Raw genomic sequence first — 13,800 nt, forward strand, 5'->3', positions numbered from 1 at the left:
CAAGCCAGGCAATCCTTACCAAGAATTAGGGCAGCTGAAGTCGTAAAGTACATGAAGTTTCTTTAGGGTCATTTGAGAAATGTAAAAGAACTAATTAGAATGATCTGTTTAATTTAGGCAATGCTGGATGTTGCAGCAAACCAGGGCTGGCTGGTATCTGCTCTAAATATAAGCAGTTTGATACAGATGCTTATTCAGGGGCGATGGAAGCATGAATCAACTTTGCTTACTATACCTAACATGGAATATCATCATCTTTACCTTTTCAGGTACGTATCTGCCCTTATGTTGAGAATGTTGATCGTTACATGCCTTTAGATTAGTAAATAGAAAAGATTCTTTTCTTAGTTTTTGTATCATTTTCGAACTGTTTAAATTTCCCCACCTCCCAGAGGTTTAAATACTTCTATGTTTTGCCTGATCGGGATAATACTTCAATATGTATGGGCCAGTTCAGGATGGTCCTTTTGTCACAATGAGACTCTTAAAACGTTGTTTACAAATCTTAAAACTTAAAACATTATTTTAAGTGGTGGTGTACAAAAATCAGGAGAGAATTATTGGCAATATTTACATAAGAAAAATGTTGAATAAATAAGGCCTGATTTATGAACCTCACATAGTGGAGGTGCTTCACTTGCCTTCTCTACAGCCATACATACAACATAAGCCAGAAGCTCCTTGTAGACACTTGACTTTGAAGATATCATTCATATGATCTTCCTCCTCAATATTGAGCTTTATGACTAAGGAGGGATTTTAATATTATCTCTCCACTATACTATTTAGACACTATTGGTTCTGACTGAAAATTCTACAGATAAACTGGTTTATGTTGCTTCAGGATGGCACTGTTGTTTATATAATGGTTGTTAATAATTGTCTTCCTTCTGTGCTGTACAAATTGGTATTCAAGAGCAGTATTTCTACATTCAGATGAAAATTCTGAGCACTTTGATTCCATCTCAAGCAGGTCTCTGGAGAAAGTACACACACATTTTCACAATAAATAATCATGTTATGAAAATTTCTTCCCATATTTCTAAATAATTGGCCAATATATATATTGCAAGTATTTGAATGGTGTTCTTCAGAGAAGAATGCTAATTAGAGTAAACAGACCACTGCTGCTTATCTTGGTTATGAATGCGTAAGAGTTCATGCAGGAGATTTGTCATCTTGTTAATTTTAAATTGTAAACTGAAGTCAATAACATTAATCTACATGGTAAAGATCTTTCCTTCCTTATTTAACCAGTTTAAAGCAAGAGAGTAACTGCTTAATGATCTTTGACCTAGGATTGTGGTGCAAATAATCTCATAATTGATCCCACGTTTAAGCAGTGTAGCCATCAGAACATTGCAGCGTGGCAAGTTTTAAAAAATTAAAAGGAAACTAAAATGGTTCTATTTCAGTTTCATTCATCTAAAAAGCTATTTCTGTGACCTTTAAAATGGGTTAAGCATTCCTTTTTTAAAATGCTTTCTTACTTTCACCTTCTCATCTTCCCTTCCTCTTTTCTCTTCTTGCTTTCCTGATTTCCATATGTACATTAGATATGTTTGTTGTTTTACCAGGAAATGGAGCCATGGGAAAAGGAAGAGCAGCTACCAAGGGCCTATTGAATGTCTTCCTGAACTGATAGCTGCATGCGATGGAAAAGAAAATATTTTTGCTTCCATTGTGGATCAGGATTTGCATGCTGCACATATTAAACAGGTAATATTTCTGTCTTGTCTGTGTAATGTTATTGGATGGCCAACTATATGGAACAAGTCCCCATGTCACTTTTGTAGAGTAGTTCAGGGAATTCTTCAATGTATACATTTGTAGCTTGCCTAAAAATGTGTTTGGTCATTGGCAGGAAAAGTACTAGTTCATTCCAGCACTGTTACACAGTCTAAATTCCCACATCTTTCATCATTTTGACCATTATCGCAGCCCTGGAGCCAAAATGTAGTTTTCAGAGCAAGTCATAATTGCATTATACAGCAAGTTCACATACATTCCAAATGGTTTTCCCCACCACAACTTATCTTTGTTCCAAAAGCTGCTAGTGCTCATGAACCACTTGGGTAGAATATGTTTTCCATCTACCATAACCTCTCTTCTCTAAGGAGACAGCCATGTAATATGCCGTACAGGTACATCTCACCTGGAGTATGACCATGTGTATGAGGATGGCTTTGGAGCTGCATTCCTACATGATTTCCAGTTGGGTTTTATTCTGTTTCCACTTTCACGTTCTGTAATATTAAATTAAGACCGTGGTCTTTTTTCAATTTATTGTCCTTAGTAATAGGCCTAATATGTTCTTGATTACAGAAGTTTGATTTTATGAGGTTGAGTGTTGTTTTTGAATAGATACAGCTGAACTCCAGCGTGGCTTTTGCAGTTTGGTTTGGTTCACAGTAGCCACTATGCAAAAATGACTTACACCCATCATGAGGATGCGGTGTCTGAACTTGGATGTGTGTGCGTTTGAGTCTGTGGGATGTTTTTATTTTTTATATTATATGTTTGTTTGCACACAGTTTGTACTAAAATTCATGTAAATAGGAAATTGTGTGTTATAATACAAAAGAAAGCTCATAAATGAGTTTGAGACATCTATACTGCTCAAGTCTAGAAAAAATTATATATGCAGACCAAGCACTTTTCATCATGGAGTGAATTTGTGTTGACCATTACATGGGAGAAGTCTACCTCTTACCTTTCTTGATTTTTAAGGTGTGAAAACTATTTTCTGGCTTCAATATTTAATTAAATTGCAGGTTCACATGACACTAAAACACATTTTTCAGTTTTCAGTCCAATATTCTTGGCGAGCAACTTAACAATCAAATTCAATGTGCTTGTTTTTTTCCATTTCTGATAAATTAAAATGTGGCTTTACTGACAAAAGGTGACCACTTCAATGCCATGTCTGACATTTGTATTATTATATAAAATACCATCAAACCTTTATTGCACAATGTCTTTAAATCAAAACAAGACCTTCTTTAACAATGTGTTTCCATTGTCATACATGTTGACTTCAATCCAAGCTATAGATGTATTGAAAAATTAGAACATTGTTATAATTAGTTCAGGGAGAACTCAGAAGTAAACTAACTTAATTTATTTGCATAAATTGCCATTCTGTTATCTTTAAAACCAAATGCAAATTGGCTCCGTCTGATACGATGATGGTTATTTGGCTCAAAAGTGCTTCAATTTGCGTAGCAATCTGGTGTCGTCTCTGCAGTGAGGCGATCCCAGGTAACATACAAATCCTGAATTATTCCAGAAATTAGTATGTTTAAAGCATCAATTTAAGTGCTAATTGCAGTAGTAATGAGAAAAAGCAGTACTACTGTGAGATTTGCATCTACTTGCCCATCAGTATGCCTGGAACGGCGGCTGACTGGCAGAGGATTTGGCTGCTAATTAAATAATTGTATGCATGGCAGTGTTCTCGTCTGATTCAATAGATGAAGATTAATCCTCAGATAAATATGTTTGGCTGGTACTGAAATATTTTAGCAGTTTCTTCAAAAATAGCTTTTTTATGTGTGGTGCATATCTTTTGGTATGTTTAACGTGTCAGGAACATCAGCTTGTGACCACAGTGCATATATGTAAGCAACATAAAATGAATTGTACTATTACTTTTAAGAAAGAAAAACCCTTAGTGCAGTTTCAGGTGAGTGTATTGGTCATTTTAAAGAAAATCATGAATGTAAAGAATAAAAATAGCTCAAATCTTTTTGGTCACATTGCTAATGCTTTGTGCTTGCCAGATAATTTTAATGAAGGACATGATAAAGATTATTTAGATTTACTTCCATCATTTCTTTCCGAACCGAGCACCAAATCAATTAAAGAAGAACCCCACACTCACACACACACAAAGAATCACCTGTTAAACTGAACCCAATCTCAATGGACATGATCATCTTCCACTGTGGACACAGCATCTACAGAAGATTCCAGTAAGGGTCAAGTGTAACAGAAGAGTACATGTCATCCAACCCTCTCTAACATCAGGCAGTCTGGAAAGTCTGGAAAGAGTTACAGAAGGCTTCCCAAATCTCTCATTCCCCTTGCCCTTCCATAGCACTGGCTGCACACATTCCTGTATACGAAGACAGGTGGTAGGAAGCCTTTTTTAGACTCTTCTATGCACAGGTTGTTTATAACTTTAGACAGAAGGTGATGGTTGGTCAAGTTCTAATATGCCAATGGGAAAAATGCATGAGAAATAGTAGGCCAATATAGAGTGTGGACAGGTTGCAGGAATGTTTGTGTTAGTATAAAGCTATGGAAGTGAAAAAACGTGCACATAGCCAGTGTGGTATTGCCATTAGAGTGTCAGAATAGGATTTGGGAGACTCCATTCTGCCATGGAGCATTGCTGGATGACCTTGGGCCAGTCACATACACTCAGCCTAACCTACCTCACAGAGTTATGGTGATCATAAAATTGAGGAGGTGAGGACGGTGTAAATTGCTTTGAGTCCCAAAGGGATGAATGGCGGAATATAATGAAGAAAATAAATAAAAGAGTTCTGTGTGGTTTCCGGGCTGTATGGCCGTGTTCTAGTAGCATTCTCTCCTGATGTTTCGCCTGCATCTGTGGCTGGCATCTTCAGAGGATCTGATGTAGGAAAGGAAAGCAAGTGGACTATATATACTGTGAGGTTAATAGGTGAGGCCATCTGAATAGAAGTAGCTTGGCATGTGAGTAACAATGAAGTCTGTAGCATGTGAGTCACAATGAAGATAACAAGGTCAATAGGTGAAAATGTCAGGAGAGAATGCTGCTAGAACATGGCCATACAGCCCGGAAACCACACAGCACCCCAGTGATTCCAGCCGTGAAAGCCTTCGACAATACATTAAATAAATAAATATGCAGTGATATTAATAAGTAATGGTACCCTCTTGAGGTAATGCCTGAATGTCATTGAAAAGCTTGTATTGATTTGTTCTTGTATACTAGCTAGCTCTTGTATAAACTATTACTTTAAAAAAGATGCAATAGAAACATTGAACTGGAAGAGGGCCAGTGATCATTAGGCCTTGAGATAAGTTCCTGCAGCATCTTGAAAATGTATTTGTCTTCAAAGGTTGGCCTTAATAATTAGTGTTACAGTGTTCTGCAAGATTCTAGTAGTAATACCAAATGTTTTTAATCCTGTACCAGAGAATCAGCATCAGCTGTCACTGTCCGCATTGAAACCAGTTCATATTCATTACCCTAACAGCTAAATGCCCTCCCTACAAGAAAAGTTTTATAAGTTCTCTAAAGGCTCAGAGAGAATCAGGTAGGAAATCAGCATGGGGTACAGAGAAGTCCAAATTGGGCTGTCCTGATCCAAAACAGGCTGCTGTGGCACTTCTGAATGTAGTTTCCATGGGAAAATCTCATCTAGCATTTCTGCTGTAATTTCCCACAGTGATTACATGGTAGATGTGACTTGTAGTTTAGACCTGAGACTCTAACTCCTGTACATGTGACTCCTCTGGGTATTGACTGAGTACACAGAGCACATCTACCTCTGTGATCTCTGACTTGTGAACACAGTACCTATGTGCAGAGGTAGTGCCCACACATATCCTTCTGTCCCATGGTAGACAACTTTCTGAAAGCAGCATTCCCAATCATGGGTAGAGAACATACATGTAAACATGGCTTCCACACTTAAGGGCTGTTCTCACAAGCCAACAACCCAGCATGGAAGCAAGTCAAGAGACAAAAACAAATCTGCTTTGTCTTTTGTCATTGAGAATTTAAAAATATAGGCCTAGTTAGAATTCAACTGTTGATCAGAGAGTAAAAAGAGTTGTTGAATAGGGTGGTCTTTAAAAACTTTTTTTAAACTACCATGTAGTAAAAACCGTGGCAGTTGGAAGCTCTTTTAAAGATATTAAACATTCAACTACTTGGTTGCAATATGCAACTTAGAACTGTGGGTAACTTTACATAAGAATTTGAACTTTTGGGTAATTATCTGAACTGATCCTCTGAACTCTCTACGGTTTGCCTTATCACTAATTAGCACTTCAGTGACTCACTCATTATGGATTATGTTGGGAAGATTTAATTCAGAATGTAATTATAAGTAGTTTTCAGTGGCTTATAGAAGAATACTTTAATCAGTAAGGGTAAGGCTTTTTTTAATTTGGACATACAGTAATCTTGGGAAAGCATGTGTAGTACTCTTGAGGGGTTTGTATTTGCTTTATTTGTGTGGCAGTAGTTAAATAAGAGGCTAAGACTGAAATATTTATGGTAACAATTCTGACAATTATATAAAAACAAATAAAAGACCCATGGAATCTTATTAAAATGTGTGAGTATCCCACCTTTAAGCACAGGAGAGCTGCACTGTTGGTTCACCAGCACAAGGCTTCATGAGAGCCATGTATGTTTTCTTGTTTACAGCCTTTTCCACAATGAGTTCGCGGAAAACAATGGCAAACTACCCCACAAAGAGACTTGCCTATAAAATCCCTGCTTTCAGTGGTACCCAGGATCAAACACAACTGAAGGGGAAACTTTTTACCACATGAGTTGTTTACAACATATCTTGCCACCAAATGCTACTTTTTTCTTCTAGTTCCACACTTTCCCCCCTCCATTTGTTTCCTGAAACATTTACCTTTCATTTTGCCTCCACTGTTTTCCTGATCACTTGTACTGCAATTTTTCTTTTTCGATCTATTTCTTAGCCAGTGTCCCTTGAGCATACGATCATGTTAAAATAATCTCGCCACTTCAGACACATTACTAGAGTGTCTGTGCAAAAGTTAAAAAGGGGGGAAGGTTGTTCTTCTCCATCACAGATGACATCCCACCACCATCAGGAATAATACATTTTCAGTAGTAGTGTGTGGAATAAATGCAACTGAAGAGACGAGAGGGGGAAAAACGCAAAATGATGGGTGGGGAGGAGGCGTGCAGACTGATTTCACAGAAAATGTTTCCAAGACAAAAGATTTGACCACTGGGAAAAACTGTGGTAAGCTGTGCCTGCAGAAAAGGCCTGTGACTGCCATACCTGACACAGCTTAAAGGTCTCACCTTTTGTTACAAGCCAGTGTGAACTCTCTGGAGAGGATATTTCTGAAGCACTCATTTGCACATTTTCAAATTGGTGGTCACCAACCAGAATATTCTCCAGAGTACCATCATCCAATTTTATTTTTTAAATAATTGAATTCTTGGAAAGTAATGGAATGTTTGTGCAAACTGGTTTAGTGACTTATGTGCCAAGCATGCATGTGCTTGTATCCTTTAAATGGAGGTTAATTAACCAACAACCTGTGAAACTCATTTTGCTTACCAGACAATTTTCCATGACCCCTCTTCTGAAGTTAGCCTTTCCTCTAAAATTAAGGAAGATAAATTTCCTTACTCTCTCCCTCTCTATTTTGTGCTGTGGTTCCATATGCTGGGGAAAGTACCTGGCTGGAAAGAAAATATTTCTGAATAAACAGAACCACAGTTTCTAAAATGAGACACACACACACCCCCCCCCCCCCAATATTTTGCATGTTTTTATGGAAACTGGTATTTTGACAGTTTGTACATGTTTGTCTCTCTTATAGGCTTGGCACTTCTTGTCCCATTTGCCAGTTATAGAAGTTACTATGATTATTAAAGGCTGTTGGAATGATGCAGTTCACGAACAGAGCGAGGTATTGGTCCCACTGTTTGCAATGGGAACACGAGATGACAAAAAGTGGATCAAGTTACACGCTGATCAAGAATATGTCCTCCAAATAAACTTGCAGAGGTTGCCTTTTGGACTTACAAAGGTAGGGTATTCTGAATTGTTAAAAAAAATACTCAGTTCCTTGTATTACCGTGTTTCCCCGAATATAAGACAGTGTCTTATATTAATTTTTAATATTAATATTAATATTAATTTTTGCTCCCAAAGATGCGCTATATCTTATTTTCAGGGGATGTCTTATTTTTCTGTGTTCTGTTCGTCGGGCATGCTTCCAAACAAAAATTTTGCTATGTCTTACTTTCGGGGGCTTCCTTATATTTCGCACTTCAGCAAAACCTCTACTACGTCTTATTTTTAGGGGATGTCTTATATTCGGGGAAACAGGGTTCCCAAAGTAGTTGGGAAACAGTAGTTCCCAAAGGCCCATTTTCCATGTTATTTCTGTATGATAAAAGTCATCATGAGATGATTTTATCACAGCAGATTCTAATTATTAGGTTGCTAGAAATCTTGCATAATGAGAGTTGGTATTCACCATGTTGTGAATTCCTTTTTCCTGACCCTGTGTAGATGGTCATATCACCCATATGGGTGGCCAAGGTATTGGCCTCCCTCTCCTGCAATGAACATAGCCAGCTTTTTCACTCAGTCTCACTTAATTGTGTTCCTTATTGCAGCCTCCATCCCACAAGACTTTTGTCTGAGCAGGTCCCATGATACTCAGCATCGTCTTCGTGGTAATCAAAGAGTACCCCCTCTTCCCTTTTTCACCTATAGAAAAACTTACTGAATCCAACCCTTTGTTTTCTTTGATTTAGTGTCACTGATTAAACTTCTTTACAACATGCTGAGTTATCAATTGTATTTGTAAATTAAAATTTGTAAATTAAAACACCACAATGAATGAATTTAGTTGTGGACTTGCATGTGTGTTGCAAAAAGAAAAATTCCTCACCAGAATATTCACTTCATAAAGAGCACAAAATAGATATTAGAAAAACTGATCACTTACTTAGGCAAGGGGGCCAGTGATCAGCACTGTAAAAGTTGATAAAACTAATAATCTGATGGTGGACTATTTTGGTGTATAATAGTGCAAAAGTGTATCAAGGGGAAATGGTGCCTGGGGGCAACACTTCCTCTGGGTGCCCCCCACCATGCTCGGGGGAGGGGGAACGGACTGAGCCCTGCCCCTGCCTCTCTGCAGGCCAGCTCCTTCTGTCCCCAGGGCCTGGGGAGGGCAAAAGCCAGCCTGTGGGAGGCGGGGTTCGGTGGCATGCAACTGGGGTGCACACCATTTTTATGGGGGGACACCCAGCACCCCCACATGACTGAAAGGCGATCATCCGGGGACATGGGTGACCTCATGTCCCTATAGGGAAATAGGGTGACCCCATGTCCCTATAGCCTCTGTAATATTGTATATATAGATTTCTGCATTATCTATAGATTTCAATACTCAAGTTTCTATCTTATACCAAATTTCCAATGCAATATCTATTCAGGAGAAAAGGTAACATGCAAAGTGATTCCTAAGGAATAGGTGAAATATTTTTCCTTTGTTATTTCGCTTTGTTGTGAAATACAGACTTTTAAGTTATTTCTCTTCTTTCTGTTACCCTTTAGACTTTCTATTACCCTGAGGTGTATAATTGCTGCCATTCAGACAAAGTTATACTACTTTTCTCATTTGAAGTGCCACTTTTAACTATCTGAATCTTTTTTCCTTGTACAAAATAAATGTTCAATGATACCCCATTTTGTATGTTAATGCAAAAAAATTGTTTTGTGTAAATCACAGTGCTGCCTTGCATGTTTCTTTCTTTTAGACCAAACAAGACAGCAAAGCAGTTGCACCTCGATTTCCCAAAAGCAAAGATGAAGGGTGGTTCTTGATCATGGGAGAAGTGGACAAAAAAGAACTTATTGCTTTGAAAAGAGTAGGATATGTCAGAAATCGGAATACCACCTCAGTTGCATTTTATACCCCAGAAGCTCCTGGAAAGTAAGATGATAACAGAATGACATATCCAATCGTTGAAGTTAAGATTTTTTAGGATAACAAACTAATGTCCTTTTCTTTTACAGGTATATCTACACATTGTATCTTATGAGTGACAGTTACCTTGGAATGGACCAACAGTATGACATTTATCTGAACATTCTGCCAACCAGCACTTCAGCACAGGTCAACACAGAGATCTCTGATGCCTTAAATAACTCTCAAATAGTTCTTAAATAACAAGGTCTTTGTAGTTCCTTGTGTTTGGATGTTCATTCTGAGAAAGGGAAACTGTGTTTGCCCTAGTGCAATCAACATCCAGCTCTGAGAAACTGAAAATGACTGAAGTCTTTTTTCTGGTAACAAAAAGTTAGCCACAATGGCCTTTTGCCTAAAAAAGGATTGCTTTTATTTTTTACAAGTTCATTTTATAAGACTCTGATCAAACGACTCTGTATTTCCTATTAAATTACATACCACAATTGGTTGGCAGATTAAATTTGTAAACATTATATTTTTCATTGGCTGTCTTGAAACCGCTATCTCAGCTATGTTTTGTGATTCGAAGGCATCACTAATGTATTAGTAAGGAAACTGCACACACCTGATGACTTCTCTGATGCACCACCTGCTCTTGAAAGAAGCAAGCTATGATTCAGAATAATACTTCAGTTGCAGGAAATGGTTCTCTTTCTGGTGCCTTAAGGTTGCTTTTGTGCCACTGTATGTTAAATTAGGTCTTAGTTTTTACTTTAATTTATGAAAATTTAACATTGGAAATATTAAAAATGATGCTAAGGTACATTGCAAGTCTTTGTATTTAGGACAAATGCCTGTAACAAATTTGTCATTTCAGAATTTTGTACATGGAATGTATATGATATAGTAATAAAGTTGAAATTTTAAGCATAATGTATGTTTGAAATATCATTTTTCCCCCCTAGGCCTTCTGAAGAATGTATCTCCTATTGATTTAATCAGTTGTGGCTTTCAAGTTAGATAAAAATGGTCCCGGCTGACATTTGGAACTTCAAGGATCAGCTGATGTTTGTAGAAGGATGAGCAATATACTCAGTAGAGTGAGGATACTGTTCTGTTTAATTTCTTTTTTCTAAAATGTTGAACCAAAGTTCTGCTTTGCTTGTTAGAGTGTCACCATCAGTACACTTCACAAATTTATACAGAAGGGCCAGTGGCATAAAACAAATGTTGAGCGCCAGTGGAAACGAAATGCTTTGTTTACTTTAGTGTGTTTTAGTTGGCCCAGAGGCCATAAGCAGCATCTGTGGCAGAACTAACTATTCCTCACCTAATCAGCCGACTGTAGCAGAACACTGAAAACAGTATAAACATGATCGTAGTACTGTTGCTGATATCTTCCAGTGTTATCATGCAATTCACTTTTTTCAGTATTACATGATTATAGTGTTTTATCAGATAGGGCTAATAAATAAATAGAGGTTTAGAGTAGTAGCCTAGTGCTCCTTCTATCTCCTCTTGTTCTGTCTATAATTGTATTAAACTGATTTTGCCCAAAGTTCTTGGTGGGGTCTTTCTAATACTCGAAGACTGAGCTCCTTGTGCCACTGAATAAAAATGCTAGGCTGCTTATTGCAGCTCCTTTCAATTGGTGGAGTGGCTCTTCATTAGACAAGGCCTAATGATTACAAAGGACAGGAGCATTGCCCTACAATAGAAGTCTACATTTTGAAGTTGTCCTTCCACAAGTACAAAGTACTCTATATGATGTTGCACAAGCAATTCTCAATCTTTCCATGAAGACTTGCACTTGTATAAGAATTCTTTGAGAAACCCATAATTCACATTGCTTGGAATACAGAATATTTTCTTGTTTGATTTGGAATCCCACCTTTTATATGTAACACAGATAATTATAAATGTATATGTTTATTCTTAGACACATTATGAGTTTTAATGCAACCAGGTAAAACTACTTGAGATTTTCACTACTCCAGTGGAGAGAGTGGATTATGTGGTTCAGCAAAATCAGCATAAAGTGGCATGACCCATTCAGGCTCAAATTATCAAATTATCTGGATGGCATACACAAGAGAGAACTTAGGGAACTCAAATGTGAAACTGTTGATCTACTAACCTGTTTATGTAACCTATCAGTAAATTCTGCCATTGTACCAAAAGACTAAAGAGTAGCAGATGTTACACCAATTTTTAAAAAGGTGTCGAGGAGGGAACCAGAAAATTACAGGCCAATTAGCCTAATATCTGTCCCAAGGAAATTAGTAGAGACCGTAAAGTCAGAATTATTAGGCACGTAGGGAACAAAGCCTGCTGAGGGAAATTAGCATGGTTTCTGCAATTCCTGCCTTACCAATCTTTTGCAGTTCTCTGAATAAGCATGTAGATTACAGTGACCTGGTAGACTTATGTACTTGGACTACCAAAAGACTTTTAGCCAGGCACCTCACCAAAGTCTCCTGAGTAAACTCAGAAGCCATGGGATAAAAGGAAAGGTTCTCTTATGGATTAAAAACTGATTGAATGACAGGAAGCAAAAAACAGGAAGCAAACAACAGTTCTCACAAGTTAGTTTCTTTTAGTCCATTTAATTAGTTAAAGGGTATAGTGAATAGTATATATTTAATCTCCCATATGGTTTGGTTTAACCATTGATTCAATGGACTAGACTGCATTGTTCTGAATGAAAGTTAACTTTAGGGTTGGTAAATACCCTAAACATTCAGATTCGGATTTATTTGGGCATAAAATTATCTATAGGCCTGAATAAGACAAATAACATATTCGGATATACCCGAAATTTCATGTGTATCTGAAAAATTTGGGTCCGTTTGAATTTTTTTGTATTTTGGGGGTGTGTTTTCACATTTCAGCCTGCAGGGGGACATTTCTAAAGCTAGTGGCACCAGAATGGCAGGGTATCACCCAGAGCCTATTCTGATGATACCACCTGAGTTTGGTAAAGTTTGGTTTAGGGGGGGCAAAGTTATGGACCCCCTAAGGTGGTGCCCACATCCCCCATTGTTTCCAATGAGTGCCTGTCAGGGGTGCATTTTTAAAGCTAGTGACACCAAAATTTCAGGGTATCACCCAGAGACTGTTCTGATGATTCCACCCAGGTTTGGTGAAGTTAGGTTCAAGGGGGCCAAAGTTATGGACCCTCAAATGGGTAGCCCCCATCTCCTGTTAGCTCCCATTGGAAACAATTCAGGCCGAATCTGGTATTTGTTTTATCTGAATCTCCAACCCTAGTTAACTTCCTCCTTCAGTATGGGTAGATTGTATATACTTCAGTGCTTCCTTAACTTTAAAAACTGTGTTTTAAAAGTCTGCTGCAGAAGAGGAGACTGCATTCAACATACGAATACTTTCTAATAATGTTTCCTCTTGACCAATTCGTAACCTATGTATCCTATGAATATGTAGCTCTTTTCCGATTTATATATGAAACTGTTCTTCTGACTATGTAGAACTCATCACACTAAATATCTCTGCAATTCATATTTTTGATCTCAGTTTCATCATTGAGTTGTGCCCTCCTGCTATGTTAATGATATAAGGAGAATCAAATTGATTCCATAAAAATACAGCTGAAATACACTTGAGTGTTCATTGCAAAAATAATGCATTTGTTTAAAAATGAATATTCTGCGTAATGGAGATAGAACTGCAGCAGACTAAGCGTAGTAACTTTTTTCTTTTAAAATAGTTTGGAAGCATACTTTTATGTACTCTAAATAACTGATCAGAAATGACAATCAATCTCAACGAAATGAAAATTACTGAAAATAAAGGTCCTCAAATGTGCCACATTTCTAATATAGTGATTATTTATTTGCTATATGGAGGATGTCATTCTTTAACTATTCCCAATTAAATAAGGGCTAGGGACTAAGGGAAACAGCCATTATATATCGTATAACAAGCATTTTTTAAAAAAATATATATAATAGATTTTGTCTAAATCAGACTGGGTATCTGGGGACACAAGATGAGAACTTGGGAAATGATCATGTAACTGGTGATGGGGGAAAGGGTTAGAATTCTGAGAAACTGACATCTTACCCAATGTTCAGC

The 13,800-nt window shown here is 37.5% G+C and overlaps 1 protein-coding gene across 2 annotated transcripts in view; it reads left to right on the plus strand.

Annotated features, from left to right (window-relative positions):
- The window catches only part of ASCC3 (activating signal cointegrator 1 complex subunit 3), a 280,545-nt gene extending 269,907 nt beyond the window's left edge, over window positions 1–10,638 (plus strand). For both annotated transcript variants that reach the window (XM_048493913.1, XM_048493903.1), the window contains exons 38-42: window positions 118–269; window positions 1,578–1,719; window positions 7,597–7,806; window positions 9,554–9,729; window positions 9,813–10,638. In XM_048493913.1, coding sequence (XP_048349870.1) covers window positions 118–269; window positions 1,578–1,719; window positions 7,597–7,806; window positions 9,554–9,729; window positions 9,813–9,966 — 834 coding nt within the window. In that variant the 3' untranslated portion in view covers window positions 9,967–10,638. The remainder of the gene's footprint in view (window positions 1–117; window positions 270–1,577; window positions 1,720–7,596; window positions 7,807–9,553; window positions 9,730–9,812) is intronic.
- Window positions 10,639–13,800: the final 3,162 nt, after the last annotated feature.

Source organism: Sphaerodactylus townsendi, linkage group LG01, assembly GCF_021028975.2.
Source record: "Sphaerodactylus townsendi isolate TG3544 linkage group LG01, MPM_Stown_v2.3, whole genome shotgun sequence".
NCBI lineage: Eukaryota > Metazoa > Chordata > Lepidosauria > Squamata > Sphaerodactylidae > Sphaerodactylus > Sphaerodactylus townsendi.